The sequence below is a fragment of the Ursus arctos genome, unplaced genomic scaffold (genome assembly GCF_023065955.2).
Source record: "Ursus arctos isolate Adak ecotype North America unplaced genomic scaffold, UrsArc2.0 scaffold_31, whole genome shotgun sequence".
In the NCBI taxonomy this organism is placed as follows: domain Eukaryota; kingdom Metazoa; phylum Chordata; class Mammalia; order Carnivora; family Ursidae; genus Ursus; species Ursus arctos.
The window spans coordinates 3,697,503-3,722,631 of NW_026622997.1; the positions used below are offsets into that span (position 1 = coordinate 3,697,503).

General features: G+C 43.5%; 1 protein-coding gene across 2 annotated transcripts in view; it reads left to right on the forward strand.

Moving 5' to 3' along the window:
- LOC113264322 (cytidine monophosphate-N-acetylneuraminic acid hydroxylase) overlaps positions 1–25,129 on the forward strand; it is a 168,084-nt gene that overhangs the window by 46,647 nt on the left and 96,308 nt on the right. Inside the window, exon 3 of one of the 2 annotated variants that reach the window (XM_057304935.1) lies at positions 20,870–20,917. In XM_057304935.1, the coding sequence (XP_057160918.1) occupies positions 20,907–20,917 (11 nt within the window). In that variant the 5' untranslated portion in view covers positions 20,870–20,906. Of the gene's footprint in view, positions 1–20,720; positions 20,918–25,129 lie in introns of those variants that run through there. The other variant, XM_057304936.1, reaches the window with a different exon arrangement.

Here is a 25,129-nt window from a genome sequence, read left to right on the forward strand (position 1 = left end):
AATCTGTGCTCCCCCAAATTGCATTTCTGAGACCCCAAGTCAAGACCTTCGTTCCTTTTCAGTTTTGCCTCCTTTTCTCAGTTGACAAACTCTGACGGCCTCAAACTCTCCAGCCCCTCGGCGGTTTCCTCAAGTCAGGGAGTCTTCTGGAAAGGTGTCTCTTCCCTGCTCAGGGCCCTGGGAACTCTCCAAACAGTAAGCTGGGGCAATCATTCTGCTCACCTCACTGTCCACTTGTCTCTTAGAGATCACTGTGTTTTATCGTCCAATTTATTTCTTTCAGATATTTGGTCCCCCCTGTGCCCTTTTATTTTTGGTTGTTTCAAACAGGAGGGGAAATCTGGTCCCTCCTCCTCTCCATTCTGGCTAGCCGTGGAAATACATGAGTCATTTTCGATGCTTTTGTTTCCTACTTATTTTTGGTTTTAATTTACATTTCTCTCACCTAATGCTGATGTGGGGCACTTTTTCATGTGCTCATTGGCCATTGGTTTATCTCTTTTGATGAAATTTCTGTTTAAAACTAGTGCCTTTTTTTTTTTTTAATTGAGTTGCTTATTTTTTTGTTGTTGAGTTGTAGGAATTCTTGTGTTGTATATTATGGGCATGAGTTTTTCATCAGATGCGTATTTGTGGGGTTTTTTTGTTTGTTTTTAAGATATTTATTTATCTGACAGAGAGAGAGAGACAGCCAGTGAGAGAGGGAACACAAGCAGGGGGAGTGGGAGAGGAAGAAGCAGGCTTCCTAGCAGAGCAGGGAGCCCGATACGGGCCTCAATCCCAGGATTCTGGGATCACGCCTTGAGCCGAAGGCAGACGCTTAAGGACTGAGCCACCCAGGCGCCCCCAGATGTGTGTTTTGCACTTATTTTCTTCCTGTCTATAGCATACCTATTCATTTTTCTTAACAACGTCTTTTGTTAAGCAGAAGTTTAAAACATTTTTGGTGAAGCCTAATTTATTAGTGTCTTTTTTATGATGACGCTTTCTGCGTCATTTTTAAGAAATCTTTGTGTACCTCCAAATCATGAAGTGATTCTTCATTGTTTCCTCCAAAAACTTTATAGTTTTGTGTTGAAGTTTATCTAAGGTTAATTTTTGTATTTGGGGTGAGCTAGGGATAAAGATTAATTTTTCCCTATATGAATATCTAGTTGTTGTAGCACCATTTGTTGAAAAACAACAAAGGATTTCTATTCTTTATTTGTTTTTATTATTCTATTTTTGAAATATTTTTATTTTTTATTATTAATTAAAAAAATTTTTTTTCTTGGGGCACCTGGGTGGCTCAGTCTTCAAGCGTCTGCCTTCGGCTCAGGGCGTGATCCTGGCATTCTGGGATCGAGCCCCACATTGGGCTCCTTGCTCTGCTGGGAGCCTGCTTCTTCCTCTCCCACTCCCCCTGTTTGTGTTCCCTCTCTCACTGGCTGTCTCTTTCTCTGTGTCAAATAAATAAATAAAATCTTTTTTAAAAAAATAAAAAAATTTTAATTCTAGCATAGGTAGCATACAGTATTATATTAGTTTCAGGTGTACAATGTAGTGATCAAGCAATTCCATACATTACTCAGTGCTCTTCATGGTAAGTGTGCTCTTAATCCCCTCCCTTATTTCACCCATCCCCCACCCACCTCCCTTCTGGTACCCTCAGTTTGTTCTCTAGAGTTAAGAGTCTGTTTTTTGGTTTGTCTTTTTTTTTTTTTTCCCTTTGTTTCTTAAATTCCACATATGAGCAAAATCATATGGTGTTTGTCTTTCTTTGCCTGACTTATTTCGCTTAACATTTACTCTCTAGCTCCATCCACGTCATTTCAAATGGCAAGATTTCATTCTTTTTTATGGCTGAATAATATTGCATTGTATATATATATAAACCACACCTTCTTTATCTATTCATCAGTCGATGGGCACTTGGGATGTTTCCATAATTTGACTGTTGTAGATAATGCTGCTATAAACATCGGGGTGCATGTATCCCTTTGAATTAGTGTTTTTGTATTCTTTGGGTGAATACCTAGTAGTGCAATTACTGGATCATAGGGTAGTTTTATTTTTAACTTTTTGAGGAACCTTCATGCGTTCTCCATACAGTTTGCATTCCCACCAACAGTGCACGAGGCTTCCTTTTTCTCTGCGTCCTCGCCAACACCTGTGTTTCTTGAGTTCTTGCTTTTAGCCATTCTGACAGGTGTGAGGTGATAGCTCATTATGGTTTATGATTTCAGATAGGTTCTGTTCTGTCCCAATCTAATTTTTCAATCCTTTGCTAGTATCACACGGTCTTCACACTGTAGTTTTATAGTAAGTTTTGAAGTCAGGTAGTGTAAGTCTTCCAACTTCACTCTTTTTCAAGATTGCTTTGGCTATTTAGGTCCTTTGTGTTTCCATATGTGTCTTAGAATAAACTTGTCAATTTCTACAAAAAAAATCTTAGTGAGATTATGATTGGAAATGCACTGAATCTATTGAATCAAGAGATCAATTTGGGGAGAATTGACATGTTAATAACGAAGTCTTCTGATCCTTGATATTTTAGGGCTGCTATTTATGTAGGGTTTTAATTGATATATAGTGGAATTTTGATGGAATATACTGGGTTTGATACTCTCCTAGGAGTTTATCCCTTTCATCTACATATTTATTGGCATGAAGATTTTTATACTACTATTTTATCCTTTTAATGTCTGTAGCACCTACGGTACGGTGTTAATCTCTTCTCCCTGATAATGGTGACTTGTGTCTTTTCTCTTTATTTTTTCCTTGACCAGTAAAATCACTAGAGACTTTTTTATTTTGTTTTGGTCTTTTCAAAGAACTAACTTTTAAGTAGATTATTTTGAATAGATCTCTATTGTATGTTTTCTATTTTATAAAATTCCACTCTTTTTTCTTTTTCTTTGTGTTTATTTTGCAGTTCTTTTTCTAAGTACTTGGACTCAATATTTGCAGGTCTATTTCTAAGTACTTGGACTCAGACTTTCTTCTTTTCTAATGCCAGTGTTTCCCTCTACATCCTGTTCAAATGAATCCCTCAAGTTTGGTATGTATGTTTTTACTAGTATTTAGTTCTAAATAATTTCTGATCTACTATGATTTATTTTTGACCAATATATTAAAATGTCTCTTAATGGGGCGCCTGGGTGGCACAGCGGTTAAGCGTCTGCCTTCGGCTCAGGGCGTGATCCCGGCGTTATGGGATCGAGCCCCACATCAGGCTCCTCTGCTATGAGCCTGCTTCTTCCTCTCCCACTGCCCCTGCTTGTGTTCCCTCTCTCGCTGGCTGTCTCTATCGCTGTCGAATAAATAAATAAAAAATCTTTAAAAAAAAAAAAAATAAAATAAAATGTCTCTTAATTTCCAACCATGAATTTTACTAGTTCTCATTTTGCTCTTGATTCTGAGCTTAGTTGCATTATGATATATGTGATCTTGTATCTCTGTGTGATAGTATTCCTTGGAAATTTGTGGAGATGAAACCCATGTGTGATCAGTTATTATAACTCTTACATGTGTGCAGGAAAGTAATGTATACTCTGCAGTTGTTGAGAGGTATATTAATACATGATACCTATATCTATATTTATGTCCTTTTTTTTTTTTTTTTTTTTTTTTGCTCTTTAAAACAGGAAGGTAAATTTGATCCTTGTTATTCCACCTCGACCAGAAGTAGAAATACGTGAAGTCATTCTTAATGCTTTTGTTTCCTACTCATTTTTGGTTTTAATTTACATTTCTCTGATGCCTAATGATAACATTGGGCACTTTTTCATGTGCCCATTGACCGTGTGTGTGTGTGTGTGTGTGTGTGTATGGAATCTTCATTAGGTCCAGTTTGGTAGTTGTGATAGTCAAACCTTTTTCATCATGACTAATTTTTTTTCTATTGACACGTCCCAACATATATTCGTACCTTTGGGGGCTACTATTTCTCTGACAATGGCTCAAGTTAGTCTGGAAGCGGGACACATCTCAATACAGCATTCTATGTCCACTTACAGCTGAGGGAAGGTACTGCCCTCTCTCGGGGGCCAAGTAGGGGCCTAGCGCGCGGGGCGAGGACACGGGACCATGGCGAGGACACGGGACCGTGGCGAGGGCGCCGGGCGGGGGGCGAGGGCGCAGGGGGGCGAGAACACGCGGGGCGGGGAGCGAGCGCGCATGGGGTTGCGTGGGGTGGGGGTAGAGGGCGCGCGGGGGCCGAGCGCGCGCAGGGGGCGAGGGCGCGCGGGGGGGGCGAGCGCAGCTCCTGCGCGCGGGGCGACGAGGGGCGCACAGAGCAGCGCGCCTTCTTCCGCGCTCGGAGCGCGAGCCCAGCCAGGGATGGCCGGCCTCGGCTGGGGCTGCCGGGCGGGCTCGCGTTTGTCTCCAAGTCGGCTACGGTGTGTGCCGCGGCGGGGAGGAGCCTTTCCTGAGGTAACGGGACGGGGAGGAACTTTTCCCGAGTTCTCCAATCTCACGCCCCGGCTGGGCTGCGTGGGGTGACTCCCTTTCCCACGCGGTTCCCAGCCTCACTCCTCTGGTGGATGCTGTTTTCTGTGCCCTTGACCCTGGTGCCTTTCCCTTGCGCCCCTCGGTCTGCAGCCTCCCTCCTGCGGCGCCTGCCTCTTCCGGAAGAGTCTGGGGGCCTCCAGAAACCCTCCCTTAGTTCCCACAGATGAGAAGGCCTCGCTTGTCGGCGTTCCTGCTGCGCCTGCGCCTTCCGGAGACGAATTAAAAATTTTTATCTGCGGCTTCTGTCAGTTACTGAGAGGAGTGTTAAAAAATCTACGGTGGTTTTGAATTCGCCTGTGACTTATAGTTTTGCCAGTATGTCTTAGAGGCTGTTATTAGTGCATGCAAATTTAATATTATGATAGGTTCTGGGGCACCTGGGTGGCTCAGTTGGTTAAGCGTCTGTTTTCTGCTCAGGGCTCAGGTCATGGGGGTTGAACCCCGCATAGGGCTCCCTGCTCAGCGGGGAGTCTGCATCTCCTCCCTCTGTCCCCACCCCAGCTCATGGTCTGTCTCTGGCTTCGTTGCTCTCAAATACATAAAAACAAAATCTTAAAAAAGTAAAATTATGATGCTTCTGATGAAATGTTCCCTTTATCTTTATGAAATAGCTCTCTTTCGCAATGTTTGTTGCTTAGAACACGTTTCTTTATTGTTAATATGGCTATGTCAGTGTTCTTTTGCTTAGAATTTGCTTGATAACTCCTTTATACATACATTGCATATGTCTAAGTATGTAACCACCACAGGTATTTCAGGCCTCAGGCACATAGAATTGGATTAATGATAACATTGTGGACCTTCTCTGCCATCTGTTGGGTTTTGTTTTTTTTTTTTTGTTTTTTTGTTTTTTTGTTTTTTTGCTGGTTCTTGCTTATGGTGCCTTAATAATTGAGTACTATCAGTTGCTTGATGCTTTGGAACTTTGCCGGCAGAAATTATCATTAGCTGAGTGAGAGATGGAGCCCTCCAGACAGGATCAGCATTTGCTTTTTGGAGGTTTATGGGAGCTGCTAGTCTAGGGTTACTCTCAACTAAGCGTTCAGCAAGAGATTTGCCCAGTTCCCCCAGCTGGTGTGAATTCAGGCTGAAAACACTCATGAAGGCTAGCTTCTATTTTTTTTTTTCCCTCTTCTACTTAGCATTAACATTTGAGCGAATAAATTCTCTTGCCTATCTGGAGCTGGGGTTGAGATGGGAGAAGTGGGGGATTGAGGAGCAAAACCAGTTTATTTCTACATTCATTCTTAAATTGATGGTTTTACCCACTGGGATCACTTTTGGGGGAATATCTCCTGTTAGACTCCCCAGCTGGGGAGACTCCAGACTGTGTCTCTGGAGCCGTTTGAGGCCATGAATGCAAGTTCAGTGTCTGTCTCCACACCCTCTCTACTTGTTTGGGAAATGGCTTGCTGCAGTCTTATCTGGATTCAGTTCCTGATTTGAGAATTGCTTACTTTCGTGACAGCTCATTGACTCTTTCAAGATTGTCAGATTTTTAGTTGTTTTTAACAAGAGAATTCATTCAGGTATTTAGCCCATCACCTTACTGGAAACAGAATCCTTTTATAAATATATATATTAAATTTTTTAAAAAATTTATTTGAGAGAGCACAAGCAGGGGGAGCAGTAGAGGGAGGGAGAAGGAGAAACAGACTCCCCTCTGAGCAGGGAGTCCGATGCGGGGCTCAATATGGGGCTTGATCCCAGGACCCATGACCTGAGCCAAAGGCACATGCTTAACTGAACCACGCAGGCGCCCCTGGAAACAGAATCTAAATTTAGTACATGGTACCTCAAACTCTGTTAGGCTGCTTATTTATGTTTTTTTTTCCTCTCAAGTAGTTATATATGTCAGTACAGTACAATTGAGGATGTTTGTTTTCTTTAAATTTCATGACTAGAAATTAGGAAGGTGATAGCCTTTTGTGGTGAAGTATGTGGTAACCATTTGAGGAATGTTCCTAGCTCGGGTCAGTTGTTAAAGAGGCTGCCACAAAGTTTTGAAGAGGATACCACAAGTCACTTACATCTGTTAATTCGAAACTGCCCAGGAAACTTTACACTTTTTATTTTTAGCTTTTGCTTCCCCTCAGTTTATATTTCTGTTGTAATAGCCTTCTTCCAAAACCAAAATCACACAAACAAGCTATGATGCGCTGATGATTGCCCTTAACCCCCAAAGTTACGTCTATTGAAACGTCTGAATGTGATCTAATTTGGGAAGAGGATATTTTAGCTATAATTAAGGATCCTAAGAGGAGGTCATTCTGGATTATCTGAGTAGACCGTCATCCAATGGCAAGTGCCTTTATGAGAAGAGGGAAAGACACAGAAGCACAGAGTGAGCTGGTGTGAAGACAGAGCCGAGACCTAGGTGATCCGTCTACAGAAGCTAGGAGAAAGGCACAGGCACTCCTTTACTGCTCCCAGCAGGATCCAACCCTCCTGATACCTTGATTTCAGACCCCTGGCTTTTAGAACTGTGAGGGGATACATCATTTCTGTTATTTTAAGCCACCTGGCTTGTGAGAACATTTCAGCAGCCCTAGGAAACTCGCAACGAGCTTTACACACTCTCTGTGTGTAAAACCAATAAGTTTTAAAAGCCTGCAGTCCAGCTTCCCATCAGTTAGGATCAGGAAATGACAATGGGCTGGGAGAACTGGAATGGGACTTCTCTCGGGGCCACTCCCAGCTTCAAGAGTTTCCTGGTGGTGAAGATTAAATGCTTAAAGCTTTTGAACAAGTAGAAAGCTTTTCCCAACTCTCCACATTACTTTTTAACATGCATCACATTCAGGTTTGGCCCTTGCCATCAGCTCCCTCTCCTTCCTCATCTTTAATAGTATTTTTGATGTCTGACCCTTCCTCCTGCCCCCTCCTTCACACCTCTCCGCTCCTTCTCCGTATACATTGAAAAAAGCCTCTCTGAAACGTCCACAGTGACTCTGAACTTGGCAGAAAAGTCATTTTTATCCAGTGAAGACCAACAAACAAAATAGTTCCTAGATTTTGGAGAGCTTTGTTTACCATCTCTGAGGTAGGTATCGTCGTCGGGACTGTTGTATTAAAAACGACAATTTTTCCGTTTCCCGCCAGTTAGAATCAAAGAACTGGAACCAGAAGGAGCCTTGGAAGCTGCTGGCCTGACTTTTATTAATTTGTTAAACAGTTCTGAGTGACTGTGGTGTACTGGATTCTAAGATGCTTTGGGGGATTCAGATGTAATCAGTCTATTCCAGGCTTCACCTGCTGGTGAGCAACTATATCACTATTAGCAACAGTGTGGCAATTTTTCAACATTAAGAAAAGTGATGTTAATTTTAAACCAAGGTAATTATAAGTAGGCATTTTTCACACATTCCAAAAAGGTAAATGGACAGAAATGTGTTGTAGAGCCCTATTTCTGTTGGTGCCTATAAATCTACTTAATTCATAACTGCTACATAGTATTTCATGGAAGAATGTGCCATAATTTACTTGCTTATTCCTCTGTTGGTATTTTGTTGCAATAGACATCTTTTTGTACCAGTGCTAAAGTATATCTTTAAAAAACTTATATAGAAGTAGAATTGCTGAGTCAGAGGATATTTATATTTTGATTTAATAGATACTGTCAAATTTCCCCAGTATGCTCACCAACACTGCATAATACTCATCTTTACAATTCTGCCAATCTGAAGGATGAAAATGACAATTTGTTTTGATGGGAGGAGGGCAGAAGAGAAGGTTAGGGAAAATTTTCACTTTCTTCTCTTTGTATCTGCTGGGAGGCAAATCTGGACCCGCTAGGCACCTCTCTCCTTCTGCAAGGCTGAGCTGGCCTGAGCCAGTCTGCAGAGGGGCGGTAAGGCTTCTGGCTCATGTTAGCATTCCAGGTATGCAGAGGCTCTCCTAGATTGTTCCAGGGCCCTCTGTATGCAGACTTTGACCTTCAGTGTAGATGTGGGCCCTCCCTATGCATTTTCCCTACTCTTCTCTCTGGGCCTAGAGATCCCATCATTCATATCTCATGACCTAGAGAACTAAAGTATTCCATAGGCCAACATAAGTTTGTAACAGCCTAAACATGTGATATGGTTTGAGGTCACCTCCTTTCTCTTATGCATCCAGATTACTGTAAGAGGCTGGCCATCCCCTGCCTTGGTGCATATAGACCATCATGCCTGGCTTATGCTGTGGGGAAATGAGAGTTTGGGGGATTCCATGTGCTCTGTTACTTTCCTCTAAGAGACCCTGTGTTGCACTGTGTTAGTACTGTTGGTACTAGGGCTGTGTGTCTGGGATCCTCCAAGCATGACAATATTTGTGATGCTCTCATTTTGTACTAACAGAAACTTAATTTAAGCATTACTTGAGCGATTTTTTTTTCAGTAATGAAAGCAATCATTTATTATGTTCACAGAGTCTGTGGGTCAGGCATTCTCAGGGCACACTGGTGACAGCTTGTTTCTGCCACATGCTGTCTGGAGCCTCAGCTGGAAGACTGGCACAGCTGGGGATGGAAGCATTAGAGTGCTTGGTCCCTCACACATCTGGGAACAATGGACGCTTAGTCCTTAGATGGATTGCTAGACACGTCTGTGTGGTTCCTTCATGTGGCCCAGGTTCCTCGTAACGTGGTGACTGGCTTCCAAAGACAGGCCCAAAAGAGAAGGCCAGGTAGAAGCTGTGGTATTTTACAGCAAGCTTCAGAAGCCATGTAGTATCACTTAGGTCATAGTCTGTTGCCTGGGGCAGTCACAGGCTCCCACCCAGATTGAAGAGCAGGAACACAGACACCACACAGCTCAGGGGGAGGAAAGTCAGTCACACTGTAAGAATAACCTGTGGGAAGTTGTGGTCATCTGTGGAAAAGACAATCTGCTACTTTCCTTCATTCCTATGAAAGCATTTTCTTCATTTCCGGACTGGAAGACATTGGGTCAAATATTTCCCACCAGACAAATGTAAGATTGAAATTGCTGGATGATAGGGGATAACACATTTATCTCTGCAAACGAGTCTAGTGCTAGCAACTTCTTAATTATATATTGTTTGTTTGTTGTAGCTTTCCCAAAATAAATATCCTAAGAAAAATCATTCTTTATATTTATTATTGACCTTCAAAATTGCTGACCCTTGATTGACCCCACATATAGTTAGTATATTCTTTTTAATGTTTTCTCACTCCTTAGGAAGATCACCAGGAAGTTGAGTGGTAGGTTCTAATTCCTGGGTGTATAACCCGGACAGAAACCTGACCATCGGAACAGGAGATCCACATTCCTTGCAGGTGGCACTCACTACGTATTAGTCAATATCATCTATTCTTTATTGAGTGCAGCTCTGGAAGGATACATTACATTGGGTTGACTTTTTTCTCATAATTTTACATTTAATTTCTAATCCTGGAAATTATATTCACTCTTACACTGACCATATTTACCCCTTGGAAATGAAAAAAATCCTGCCTCTCCATGTTCACATAATTCTAATAATTAGGTTCTTGGTAGTTTGGGAACTAGAAATGGAACAGGCCTTGTAAGCAAAGATGATACTGGCCAGTGCCACAGTCTTTAAAGCATAAATGAGGAGGGGGTGAAAAAGTCCTTAGACTTGAGAAACATTTCTCTCATTCAGATGCTGGATGGTTCCTTGTTTTATGCATCAAATCAGGGAATCAGTTCAAAAAAGTCTGTTCTTGAATTCGAACAGAAGAAGAGGAACCAAGAGAACTAGATTTTTTTTTTTTTAAGATTTATTTATTTTTTTCAGGGGGGGGGCAGAGGGAGAGAGAGAATCCTGAAGCTTCCCACTAAGTGGGGAGTCCAACCCAGGGCTTGATCCCAGGACCGTGAATCATGACCTGAGCCGAAATCAAGAGCCGCTGCTTAACTGACTGAGCCCCCCAGTCACCCCAGGAGAACTAGCTTTTAATGCTGCTTCTTGAGGCTGCAGTTCTACACATTAATTAAAATTCTTCTCCCTCCCCACCCCCAGCTTCCTTCAGTCCATAGAAAGCAGGGCAGGTCTGTACTGTGACTTAAGTCAGGGCCTGGCTCCATTACCCTGGAGCACAGGAGAATGGAGTCCGCCCTAGATTGACTGCAGCTACCAACACAGGCTGTACTTGACAAACAGCGGTGTGCACAGGGCATTTGACATCCCGCAGCCAAGTGTCTCAACAGAGGAAGACAATGTGCGTCTATTCTTACCCAAGAGTATTTAGTCTTTATCTGTCACAGGAGGAGGACTCTGGCATTTTGTTAAGAGGGAAACCAAATAAGGTAATATGCTTTATTGATGTTGGGTCGTTTGGAAAATTGTGATATGATCCAGTTAGCCTTAAGTATTGGCTTTCTCATTCCATGGGTTAAAAGTATGCCTAAAAATTAATGGTGACTCATTTTTTTTAAGGATTTCTTTTATTTATTTATTTATTTATTTATTTATTTATTTATCAGAGGGAGAGAGAGAGAGAGCAAGCACAAGCAGGGGGATGGCATAGGGAGAGGGAGAAACAGGCTCCCTGTTGAGCAGGGAGCCTGATGCAGGACTTGGTCCCAGGACCCTGAGATCATGACCTGAGCTGAAGGCAGACGCTTAACTGACTGAGCCACCCAGGCGTCCCCCCCCCTTTTTTTTTTTTTTTTTAAGATTTTATTTATTTAACGTGGACTGATTAAGTGGATATTAATACAGTCAAATCCTGCTTTCTGCTTAAGGTGTATATGGTGTATATTTTTCTGTTTTTTTAATCTTCAACTGACCTGTGTCACATCTGAAATGAATTTTTATAGACAGCATATTATTGGATCATGCTTTTTTAAATTCTCTCTGCCTATTTCTGTCCTTTAATTGGTGCATTAAGACTACTTATGCTTAAGGTCCTTATCAATATGCTAGAGCTAATATCGACAATTTTTTGTTTTCTGTTTGTTTCCTGTTTTTTGTTTCTCTTTTTTCTACCTTCTGTGGGTTACTTGAACATGTTTTAGGATCTCATCGTGGCTGGAACTGGAAGCTGTTGAGTACTTTTTTTTTTTTTTTTATTGTGGTCAAATACGTATAACATAAAACTCAGGGTCTTCGTCCTTTGTAAGTGTGCATTAAGTACATTGACAAGGTTGTGTAACCACCGCCGCTGTCTCTTTCCAGAACTATTTCATCATCCCAAACGGAAACTATGTACCCATTAAGCCTGGACTCCCTGTTCCTCCCTCTAGCCCTGGTAACCATTCTACATTCTGTCTCAGTTTGCTTATTCTAAGTATCTCCCCTATGTGGAATGGTACAATATGTGTCCTTTTGTGTCAGAACGATTGCACTTAGCAGACTAGTTTCCACTTGTATCCATGTCGTAGCACCTATGAGAATTTCATTCACTTTTCATGGCCATATATTCCAGTGTGTGTATGTACACACCACGTTTTGTTATCAGCTCCTCTGTTGCTGGACACCTGGGCCATTTCCCCTTTGGACTATTGTGAGTAATGCTGCTCTGGACATGGATAGATAAGTAGCTGTTTGAGTCCTTCCCTGCTTTAAATTCTTTCAGACATATACCTAGGAGTGGGATTGCCGATCATCTTGAGTAATTTTTTAAAACACTAAAGTTTCCCAAATATTTTATGACAGCAGGGAGACTGATTTCCCCAGGACTCAGAATGGACAGAAGGGGACGATGTTACATAATGCCGCAGAACAGAAAATTATGTCAAGGCATTATTCAGAGTTCCCCAGCCACTACTCGTACCGCCTCCTAAGGCTTTCGGCAGCGTGAGTGGTAAGGGGAAGGTGTTATTGTGGTTATCGGCACCTAGAGCCTTCGTTTTATTCAGGGTGTGCTATTTGGTGAATCATGATTAGAGACGTATGAGTTTCCAGAGAACCATTTTTCAGGCCGTGGTTTGGAGAAGGCTTATAAATTCCATAAAACTGGAGTTTACGGAATCAAGAATCAGAAAGAATTAAGTTCCACTGGCATAGAAATCTGGGTTTCTATTAACCACTAACCGGACATGTAACCTTAGGGAAGTTACTTAACCTGCTAGGACCTCCGCTTCCTGTATGACACTGGGGGGGGGGGAGGGGGGAATGGGCTTTCAGGTCCGTCTCCACCCTAAACATCTATGACTTTAAAAAGGTGCATTGTTTCCTTATTTAGGTCAAATTTTTGTTTATAGAGAGCCTTGATTCCTAGGTCCAGGCGATCCTGATTTGTGAGGTGAGCTCATTTCAAACGCCTTGTCACAGAAGCTGTTGCTTCTACCTCTCCTGCCACGCCTCTACTCAGCTGAAAATGTGCAACGTGAATTTAATATAACAAATATTTCCTCAGATTATGAACTGTATTGCTGGCCAGAGTTATTGGATACTGTCACACCTTCAATCTTATTTTTTATATCATGAAGCTTTAGAATAACAGGGGTTCTCTTAAAAGCCAGTTAAGTTCTCCTTAACTGTTTTCCATAAATATGGCCACCCTTTACAATCATTTGGGTCTTTCTATAAACCCGTCCTCAGGTTTCCACTAAATTTCCTGTAGCAATTGTAGTAGTAGAGATTTGGAAAAGACCTGACCCTCATTTTCCTGTGATGACTGCTTAGGTGTCCCTCTTAGTTATTTTTACAGCATTTAGTGTATTTATTGTTCATTCATTCATTCAGAAATACGCACTATGCTAGGGGTTGGAGATGCAGTAACGAACAAGACAGGCAGGCCCCCTGCTCTCACTTAGCTTAATATTTAGGGCTGAAGACAGACATTGAGTAAGTAATAACAGGTGTGCAGGATATTAAGAAGACTCCTGCACGCTATAGAAGCTTATATTGGGATTTAACCAAACCTTTGGGTATCAGATTTCTAGGTGCAGCGGGATTTAAGGTGAAATCTGAGTGGTGAGGAGGAGTTAGCCAGGCAAAGATGGGAAGGGGGACCGTTCCAGCAGGGGGAACAGCTGAAGTGAGAAAGTCCATGGAGCGTCAGGAAAATGGTAAGAATGTCACACTGGCCAGAGTGGGCAGAGGGCTGGGGAGAGCAGGGGAGATAAGGCTAGAGACGGAGGTGCACATCTGACCGGGATATGCAGTATAAGCCATGCTAAGGATTTTGGACTTTTTCCTCCAGGAAGTGGGGAATCATTGGGAGCTGCAAGTAGCTGCTTACATCTGGCATTTTTAAAGCCCGTTTGGCTGTAACGTGCTAAGGAGATTGGAGGTGGGTTGGCAGGAGGAGAGCAGGGGGCTCCATTAGGAGACTCCTCATGTAGCCCTGGTGAGAATGCTGTGGGTATGACTGAGGCCCTGTGCTGCCCCGGGGAGCCAGGCTTGCTGTTTGGGAGGAGCTGGGGGATGCAGGTGGACAGAGAGGCAAGAAGGCTTCCACGGAGGCCACAGGGAAAGGGTTTCAGAAGGCGGACGTTGTTGGGTGCCGGGAGGGCTGAGACGCCCAGTGAGCGGATGACTGAGAAGCGTCATCTGGATCTCACAACGTGGAAGATATGGCTAATCTTAGGAAGAACACTTCTGCTGGAATGATGAGGGTACAACTTATGTTGAGTGGTTTGAGGGCTCAATGGAAAGTAAGAAGAGAGGAGAGACAGAGACAGAGAGTGAACACTACTCTCCCAGAAGTAAAGAGAAAGGACCATTGCTGGGGGCCAGTAGTGAATTAGGAAAGAATTCGTTTTTAAAAACTGGAGAGGCTTGGGGCGCCTCGTGGCTCATTTGGTTAAACGTCTGACTCTTAGTTTTGGCTCAGGTCATGATCTCAGGGTCATGAGATTGAGCCCCACGTCGGGCTCTGCATTCAGTGTGGAGTCTGCTGAGGATTCTCTCCCTCCCTCTCACTCTGCCTTTCTGCCCCCCTACCAGCTCTCTCTCTAAAATAAATGAACAAAACCTTAAAACAACAACAACAAATGGAGAGGCTTGCACGTGTTTAAATGCCAAAGGGAAGGAGCCAGGTAAAGATGAGAGACCAAAGAATTAGGAGAGAAAGGGACACAGCCTGAGGCTCCTGAGACTATGGACCAAAAGACGAAGTCTAGAACCAAAGTAGGGGGATTGGTCACCTGTCACATTTCACTGACATTTTCCAACTAGATGTCTCTCTCACTAGACTGTAAGCTCCTGTGTCCTATTTGATTTGCTATCCCCAGTACTTAGTCGAAGACCTAACACCGAAAGGTGCCCTGTGCGTGTTTAGCCGAACCGATGTGTCCTTTGTGCTGGGAAGGCACAGCGGAAGGTCCTCTCTGAGCATACAGACCACATGCCTTGACTCAGTGGGCTTCTGGAATAGGTTTTCAAAACAAGAGCTGCGCTTGACAGAGTTGCTGGCCAGTGGTGAGGCTCGTACCTTTGGTCATTTATATTTGATGGGAAGGTATCAGCTGAGGTTAGTCACACTGGAAATGGAGGCCACCCATGGCGTGCAGGTCGAGGACCGGTGAGCAGTATCTCCCACCCTCTTGCTCTCTTGGCTTTCCTCTTGGTACAGAAAGGAAGAGGAGCAGTCCAACAATGCTGCTCAGGGAAAGGAGCAATGTTCACTCCTGTTGGGCCCACTTCCTGTCAGATGGGAGGCGGCTGCCCCCACCAGCCACAGACAGAACAAGCAGCAGCCGATGGCTAGCCTTTCTCCATCCAGTTGCTCTTAAATCTTGTATCAATATAAAAATTGAACTCAGTGAAACAATTACATTAGAATTTTTTTTTTTCTGTACTCGCAAAGGACACCATCCATCTTGGTCAGCAAACATTGTTCCAAATTTATTTTGTTTCTCCGAAATTTCAAAAGACTCAAAAACTGACACTTACCTGTGAGATTCTTCCAGGAATGAGGGAATGAGACAGAAATGGCCTTTGGGTTTGTGGGAAGGGAAGATGGAAGCAGGGTTAAAAGGCTGTGTGCTGGTTACAGAAGCAGACTGGTTAATACCGCCAAGAAAGGAACATGCTACAGATCCGTTCGTCGAGCCAGTATTTACTAACCACTTACTGTGCGCCTCTGGTCCAGGCTCTTTGCCAGTTATAGACAATGAAAAGAAAAGACAGTAGAGTGCTTGTCTTTCAGAGCCCATAATTGAGCACAGTCCTAGAATGAGTTCAACTTCCACTAATGCTGCTTAGGGAAAGAGTCCTCTAGGTTCTGGTACATTGGGCATACACACAAAGACCCACTTGGAAATCACAGTTTTCTTAGTCAGTGCAGTGCCCTATAAATCCCAGCGCAGACGTCTTTGATAAAAGCCACGTTACAGAACATGACTGAAGACAGAGGCTTACTTGAGGCCTTCAATCTCCTGTGGTGGATTTGTGTTAGAGGATTTGCATGTCCTGTTGTGCCTACAGAGCTATGACTAGGCTTGCAGGGGAAATTCTGAGTCCAGCCAGTAGGCTAAAAAAGAACCCAGGCCAGCCCCCTTCACTGCCTCCACTCCTGTGGCCCTACCCACTGATGCACTTGACCCTGGGAATGTGTATCTGGCCATTCAGGTTAGTCATTGCTTCTATTGTCACATGCCATGGAAACACAAGGGGGGGGGGGGGGATAAGGGTTTTCCCTTATCCTGTAGCGACAAAAGTAAGAGGTTCTAGGCATGCATGAGACCTTGGGTTCTTTGAGCTAGCCCTGGATCCTTCTTGCAGATCTCTCTTTTACTCAAGGACATTGGTTTCTGGAAACAAATGAGTGAGACAGACACACTCTGTGAAAAGAGCAATGTGGGAAGGAAGCCTGGGGGAATAGGAGCATTTAGGGTCAGGCAGAAGAGGAGAAAACCGAAGCAAACCCCACAAACAGAACAAAGAGCTCTGGAGACTCTCTGAGGAGGGAATGTATTTCACTTTGTGCTTTCTAGAGAGTGGCAAGTTTCAAGGAGAAGGTGAACAGCAGTACTGGTGTAACACTGAGGCCAGGAAGGTGAGGATGTGTAGCTGCTTATTACATCCCTGCATGGCCTTCACTCCAGGCATTGGTGGGAGAAGCCAGGTGGCCACCGGGGAGTGAAAGTTAGGATGAGAAGAGGAGGAATAAGAGTAACGAAAATTTGGCCAATGAAAAAGAAAGACGGAGGATAGTTGCCAGAAGAGACTGTCATCTCAGAGAGTCTTTAACAAAACAGTGTTTAGTGGTCTAGGGAATAGGGGGCAAGAGTGGGCAGAATACGGATCTCCCACTGGAGAAGCGTTCTGTTACAGGGGGGTTTCACCAGAGTTTGAGACTGAGGGGATGAAGGTATGGGGAGGGGACTTTGAGGGGGTACAGTTGAAATGTGTGTATTCCGAGCCCATGCAAGCCTGAAGAGGTTTTCTTTTACAGCCATGCTGGAGTCACCGCCAGGCTGTACCATGCCCCCTCATTCCCTTGTCAGCCCCCAGCATTTCATTTGCAAATGAGAGGGCTGACACCAGCAGGTGTCTTTTCTCGGGTCACATGCTGCTTTAGGGGAACGCTTTTGGTGGAGGGAGTAGAGTGGATAGAGGAGTGGTCTGGAAGTTGTAGGATATCTTGTCGGATTTTTTTGTCCCTTGTAAATGTCATCAGATTATCTGTGGTATGTCTTTTTTCAGTATTCCTGCCCAACAATCATTAGATCTATAAGTATGAAATCACGTTTTTCTTCAGCTGAAAAAAAAGTTCTCTTATTATTTCCTAAATCATTCATTCTTGATTCATTCTCTTTTCTTCTTCCAAAGACAAATTCCTATTTATTCTCATATGTTACTCCTGTTTCTTTGAGTTTCATAGTATCTCTCTCTCCCTTTGTTTTTTTTGCAAGGAGATTCGGTAAATTGATTTCCTAGTTCACAGAGTACGCCCTCTTCCGTCTCTGCAATATCTTCCTGCCAGTCACTTTGAACTTTGAAACTTAAATAAAATGTCTAACTCCCAATCCCATACCTGATGGGAAATTTAGTGCCTTCCCTAGGTTTTGGGGGGTTTTTGGTTTTGTTTTGCTTTGTTTTGTTTAATTCCAGTGGGTTTTGTACATATGGTCTCTTAGAAGTCCAATTTTCTTTGGCCAGTGATCTCCTGACCTCACTCCTGCTTACAGGCCATCCTGGCCCAGACAGAGAACACGTCTTTCCCTGTGTTTCCCAAGCGCTGTTCAGCTTGTGTGGTGCTCTCTTTGCAGGAGGTGTCAGGAGAGGGTGACAACTCGGCCTGCCAGAGGGTGCACGCTGTCCTGAAAGTCCGCAGCCTCCCCATCTCAGCAGCAGCTCTCACACAGCCACGTCCTCAGCAGGGCCCATCCTGCCCTGACGCTTCCACCTCTCTTCCTTCTCCAGAACTTCCTTCTCCAGAATCCTAAGTTTCTTTCTCTGTTGATATTTAAACAGGTGGAAAAGCTATCACCAGACCTGTTTTCTCTTCAAGAGAATTCAGGATCCTCCCAGTAAAATGATGATATTTCTACACGAATGCACTAATGAAAAATATTTTTTTCTTAAGTTCTGTCTTTTGTACTAAGTCCCTTTGGGGAGAGAGATCTTGGCTCTGATCACTCAATTTATTATCTCTGATACCCAATTTCTCTCACATGTGTAGTGATTCTGTACCCAAAAAATTTATGAACATGCAATAAATGTACAGTCTCCAACAACAAAATCCACACCCTAGAGAGGATGCCTCTGGAACGATACAACTGTTGCTCCTCTCTCAGCTGCTTAAATCACCATTATCCAGGAGGAATAACACTCGTTACTGTCTGTTCTGTTCTCCTTTGTCTACCCGATTTAGAGTCATTTTCATGATGCATCTGGTCCTCATACCATACCTTTAGTCCTCATACCAAGCCAGTTCACTTGAGCTGTTCATATGCTTGCATTAGGGCTGGTAAGCCAATGACCAAAGTCCACAGCTGCTCAGTGTGCAAGTGGCGCTGTCCCGTTGACTAATGGCATGTGACGAAACACCGTGAACATGTCGGGTGCGAGAAGCCCGTGATATTGCAACAGGAATGCTCACATTTGCTGCTGCAAGTGCAAACTGGTACAGTCTCTCTGGAAAATTGGGTGACAGTCCCTACCAAAGTTTAATGTTTATATACCATTTGACCCAGAAATGCCATTCCTGGGTATATTCCTCAAAGAAATGAGGGCTTATGTCCACGAAAAGTTATGCACCAGAATATTCATAGCATATTTAATCATAACGGGCAAAAACAAGGAGCAATCCAAATATCTAATAATAGTAGGATAAAGAAAACATAGCGTATTTACACAATGGAATAGTATGCAGCAATGAAAAGGAACGCCCACTGCCGTGTATAATAACATGGATAAATCTCATAATCAGAATGGTAGGTAGGAAAAAGAGGCCAGATATATAACTGTATGATTCCATTTATATAAAATTCAAGAGTAGGCGTAACTCACCTGCGGTGATAGAGGTCAGAAGAGTGGCTGCTGCTTGAGTGGGGATTGGCAGGGGGGAGTTGGCTCGGGACTACCAGTGTTCTGTACCTCGACGTGGGGGTGGTTATGTGGGTGTAGATCTGTGTACAAAGTCATAAGGCTGTAAGTCAAGATTAGTGCACACCTGACTATAGGTTGTACTTCAATTTAAAAAATATTTTATGTTATAGAACTAGGGAAGAAAGAATTTGAGAGACTCTCTTGATTTGGGAAGGAGAAGAACAGTTTCAGGGAAGGTGTTACCTAGAAGAATTGCCTTATGTAGAGATCCTTTCTTCCTCTATCCTATTAACAGACTTTTCTCCAACTAGAACAGGTTAAAACTGCCTTGCTCCTTGACTGATGATTTGCTATGGAGTCGTTCCCTTCATGCCATTGCAAACATCCTGGTCGATACAAGTCCCAAGTCCTGTTCCCTGTGTTCCAGAAGCTACAATCTTACAGAGAGATACGACTAACAAATAACATATTTAGGGAATTTAGTATTACTCCTTTTTCTTCAAGTGCCATTTGCAAGGTACAGAATTCTCCAGGAATTCAGGAGAAAGAAAAGTCAGTGAGAAATGGAGTGAGCAGGGTGCCTGGGTGGCTCAGTCAGTTATGTGTCTGCCTTCAGCTCAGGTCATGATCCCGGGGTCCTGGGACAGAGCTGGCTCCCTGCTCAGTGGGGAACCTGCTTCTCCCTCTACCTCTGCCCCCCCAACCCCCTCTCATGCACACACTCGCTGGCTCTGTCTCCCCCTCTCTCAAATAAATAAATAAATAAATAAATAAATAAATAAAATCTTAAGAAAAAAGACATGGAGTGAGTGATTTCAATGAAGGAGGAAGGACTTGAGGTGAGTTTTTAAAAAGCTGATGGGCAGACCAACTCTGATAGCCCTTTATTGTTTATTATACTTGCTTAAAGAACCATGGAAGAGCTGCTTGTAAGAGCTGGAGTAGTGGCCAGCCAAGACACAGAGAATTTGTCAAATAGGGGGAAATAAATCAATCAAGAAGAGGATCCCAGACTTGCCGGGAGATCTGGGTTTGGATCCAACTGAGCTGACAGTGTTCTGGGCTCCAGGGGCTGGGAAGACAGAAGCACAGTCAGAAGAGTATAGAAATCAGGGATGAGCTGGGGCCAGAACTAAACTCTACACCCCAATGGAAGATAGTCTACAGATACCCTTTCTTCTCTAATAAAGCAGTTATTCTTATTGCATTAAAAAAACCCAGAACTGTGTGTATATGTGTATGTAACAGGCTGACTCACTTTCAGGAGTGTACAGAAAGTTAGGGGGTTTATTAATTCCTCCTTGATGCTTTCTCCTCTCTCACCCCATTCACCTAGCTACCCCTCCACAGCCATACACACACACACACACACATCCCTACACCCAGCCACCCCGCACACACCTGTACAAACACACACACACACGCACACTCCAACACCCAGCCACCCCCCCACACACCCATACACCACCCCCACGCACATCCCCACACCCAGCCACCCCCCACACACCCATACAGAAACACACACTCATTCCCACATCCAGTCACTCCCCACACTTCCCCACCCCCAGCCACCCCCCACACGTCCATACAAACACAGACACACACACACACACACACACACACACACACACACACCCCTCCCCATACTCTGGGGCTGGCAGGGAATTAGAAGTTTATCTAAACTCACCCTCCACTCCCTCAGCTCTAAGGGGTGGAGCTGTGTGGTAAAGGCTGGGTGGTATCTGAAGACAGCTGAAATTCACCTCAGATGTCTGAATGTGCTTCCAGAAGTCTCACTTACCTGCTGTGCTCTCATAATTGCTTTTGAAAAGGTTTTCTGGCTTCAAAGAAATCAAATCAAATTTGTTACCAAGCAAATTGAAATTTCCAGGCTGCAGTCATTCTAGAAGCTCAAAACATCTTTAAAAGAAGATTTCAGTCTCCCTCTGTTTCTGCTTTCTCTAAGGAGCTGTTTTGTGCGGTTTGGCCCCTTCCTACCTGGAATGGAACGAAGGTATAGTTTACAGTTTTTTTCCTACAGAATTTGGGATTGATATTTTTGGCAGCTTGTCTTCACTGCTTCTGATGAAAAGATACAAGAAGTGAAAGCTGTTGGTAGAGGATGGAGTAGAGTTCCTGCTGGGAAGACGATTTGGGGATATGCAGTGTGGGCCATTATCGGAGCATCTGTTTCACAACTCAGTCAATGATGTGGGTACGGAGCTCCTCCACACTCTGCCTGCCCTGATACGCTACCTGCCACACCCTGCCTGCCCTGATATCTCTCCCCCCCATCCACTTCGACCCAGCCCTTCAACAGTGACTTCTCCTCTTCTGCAGATTTCCATTATTTTTGTCTCTGGCTACCCGCAGATCTTCTTGCTTTGGGAACTTGCTTCTCTCAGTACATTGCCTCCTGCTTTGCTTAGGGCTCAGAAAGCTTTAGGATCATGAGAAATAGTAAAAGTTTAGGGCTGAAGGGGCCTGGAGGGTTTGGAGTTGAGGGGTGCCCTGGACTCAGAGGTACTCTGAATTCATGGCTCAGAAGTGCGGTCAGCCTTCAAGTTCCTCACAGTAAAATGCTGACTCCTATAGGAGACAGATAATGTTTTCGGGGCTGGGTTGGAGCTTAATCGCCCTTTGCAACTTGTTTCTGTGGGGGAAATGTCAATTGTAATATGAATAAATTTTTAAACTGCTACCTAGTCACGTTGAGGATACTGTCCGGAGGATATTATATTTTTAAAATGTCAGTGTATTATTTGGGTATGCACTGGTTCTCAAGGAAACATGAAGCTATTCTAAAGATATTCTGGAATGTTGCATATTTAAATCCCAGGTTCATAAAAAAGGCTTGTAAGAGTTGCTGTTGTGGGCCATTAAGTGCAGTGTTCATTTCTTCTTTCAATAATTATTTATTGGAATCCTCACGTATGCTAAGCTCTTGGGGGTACAGTGGCAAACTTACACACACGGTTCCTTCCTTATGTGGCTTTCAGTTTTTTTTTTTAGGGGATACAGATAATTAACTAATCTCATAATTCAAGGTGGGATTACACAATTAATAAGTCCTATGAAAGAAAGGTACATGGCACTATGGAGACGGTATAATAGGATTTGGCCTTCTCTGAGGAATCAGGGAAGGCTTCCTTCCCAGTGGGCGTGATGACTGAACCGAGATCTAAAGGGTAGGAGAGTTAAATCTGTGAGGAAGACGTCGAAGCAGTGTATTCTGGGTACAGGGTTGTACTTTGAGGAAATGAAAAATGGCCAGGTGTTGCCAGGAGAAATAGCATAGATAAAGGGCTGGAGGAAGTGATTAGGGGTCACTGTGAGTCACCTCCTAGGCCATATTAGGTATTTGCTTTTCTAGAAGCAATGGCAGGATATTGATGCATATTTGAGAGGTGGGAGAAAGATGGCAGGATGAAATTATCTTGAAATTTCCATTTTAAATGTCATCCTGGCCATAGTAGAAAGAACAAGTTAGAGCATGAAAGTTGGGGTGATCAGTTAGGGGACTATGACAGTGGTCCAGAAGGGAGATGGTGGTCATTTGGATAAAGTGGAAGAGGAGGATGGTCGTCAAGTATACTTACCAGGTAAAATGGACAGACTTGAATTGAATATGGGGTAGTGAGAGGAAGGGAGGTGTCGTCTAACAGGGGGTCATGATGGATGTATGAAGGTTTGGGGATGGGTGAGAAGTTTCAGGTGTCTTTAAGACATCGTGAAGGATATGTCCACAAGGCAATTAGCTGTTGAAACATGGCTTTGTGGTTCCCGTCTACTCATATATGTGTTTAAGTCCTTTGTGTTCTGGGGCCGTGGGTATGGATGAGATCCCTTAGGAAGAACATGTGAAAAGAAGAAGATGTAGAACACAGCCTTGAGGAGCTACCACGTTTAATGACCAGGTGGAGGGAGGACGAGTCTACAGTGGAAACGGGAAGGATGGCCAGAAACGTAGGAGGAGAAATCGTGAGCTGTTGGTTGTGCAGAAACAGCAATTGCAAGAAGTATGTCTGACTTTAAAGGAGAGGAAAAGGAGAACTACCTGGAGAGCGTGTGGGGCTGAGACATGTTTGTTTGTTTCAAATGGGTGAGATTTGGCAGTTTAAAAGTCAATTTAAGGGGCGCCTGGGTGGCACAGCGGTTAAGCGTCTGCCTTTGGCTCAGGGCGTGATCCCGGAGTTCTGGGATCGAGCCCCACATCAGGCTCCTCCGCTATGAGCCTGCTTCTTCCTCTCCCACTCCCCCTGCTTGTGTTCCCTCTCTCACTGGCTGTCTCTATCTCTGTCAAATAAATAAATAAAATCTTAAAAAAAAAGTCAATTTAATGCTGTATGATTCCATGTATATATCACTTGCAAAATGGCATTGAGGATAGAGGACAAATCCGTGGTTGCCAGAGGATAGGCACGGGGTTGGGGGGTGCCATGTAAAGGGCAGTCCTTGGGAGTTCCACCGAGCAAGGTTCTGGTGGTGATGGAAGACTTACGTATCTTGATTGTGGCAGTAGCTACACAAGACTATACTTGGAATAAAATTTTTCACAGAACTTACACACGCACATGCAGATGGGTACGTGTAGAAGCTGGCGACTACTGGGTAATGTTTGTACTCAACAGTGTTGCAGCAATGTCCATTTCCTGGCTTCGACATTGTAATACAGTAATGCAGTGATGTAAGGTGTCCCTAGTAGGAGAAGCTAGGTCAAGGATACAGAGGACTCGTGACTAGTATTGCAAATTTCTGTGAGTCCATTTCAAAATAGACCTGTCCAGGTCTATGTTATTTTTATTTCAAACTTTATTTCAAAATAAAAAGTTGGAGGGAATCAATGATAGTTGGAGAAAGATATGACATTTACAGTGGAAAGATGTCCTGGAAGAATGTCTTTTTCTCTTTTTCTTTAGTAGTTTGTCCTTTAGGTGCAGCCTAATTATTATTCTCATCATCATTACTTATGCATAACACATGGGAAGCACTTATCATTAAAATATAACTCAAACCCCCCTCCAGTTCTGGCCACTAGAAGACAATCCAGAGGCAATTTGGGGAACTTAAAGAGGCAAATGCATTGGTGGTCCACCTTATGTGTTGATTATAACTGGTGGTGGGGGTGGGCTGCTTCCCCCGCCCCCCGAAAGGGCAATCTTTATTTACAGTTATATATCAGAATAAGTGAGGAGTGCAGATGCTTTGAAAGCCATATTTAAAATACTAGTTTTTGGGGTGCCTGGGTGGCTCCATCGGTTAAGTGGGTTAAGTATCTGACTTGTGGTTTCCGCTCTGATCATGATCTCAGGGTCCTGAGATCGAGCCCCTTGTGTCCTGGGCTCCATGCTCAGCGGGAAGTCTGCCTCCCTCTCTCCCTCTCTTTCTGCCTCTCTCCCCGAGCGTGCCCACGCTGGCTCTCTCTCAAATTAAATAAATAAAATGTTCTAAAAATATAACATAAAATAAGATACTAGTTTCCTTACTATTTTTGTTGTACAATATAATGTATATACAGAGAAGTTCATAAAACATAAAGCTTAACACTTATAAATACCAGTTTAATGCAAGTCAATAACCATAACATCACCCACGAGCACCCCAGAACTCTCTTACGTGCCCCTTTCTTTTTTTGAAAATAACTTTATTGATACATGATTTAAATACCATAAAATTGATCTAAGTGTGCCAGTCAACAGTCATTGGTATATTCACAGAGGTATGCAGCTACCATCACAGTTTTAGATTCTTTCCATCACCCCAAAAAGAAACCTCCTACCCATAACCAGTCACTCCCCCTTCTCCATCCACACCTCCACTCGCACCCCTGACAACCACTAATCTACTTTCTATTACTATAGATCTGCCAATTCTGGACATTTCGTATAAATGGGATTATATGATATGTGGCCCTTTATGGCTTGTTTCAGTTAACACGATTTTTTGAGGTGCATCTGTGTTGTAGGATGCATTGGTTCATCATTCCTGTTTATTGCCAAGTAGTATTCCATTGTGTAGACATGCCTGTTTTGTTTATCCACTAATCAGTCAGTGAACATTCAGCTTATTTCCATCATGACCAAATGAACACTCATGTACAAGTTTTTGTGTGGATGTAGGTTTCCAGTTCTTTTGGGTTAGAGACCTGGGAGTAGAATTGCCGAGTCATACAGACATGCGGTGTTTAACACGTTGAGAATCTGCCGAATTGTCTTCAGCAGTCCCA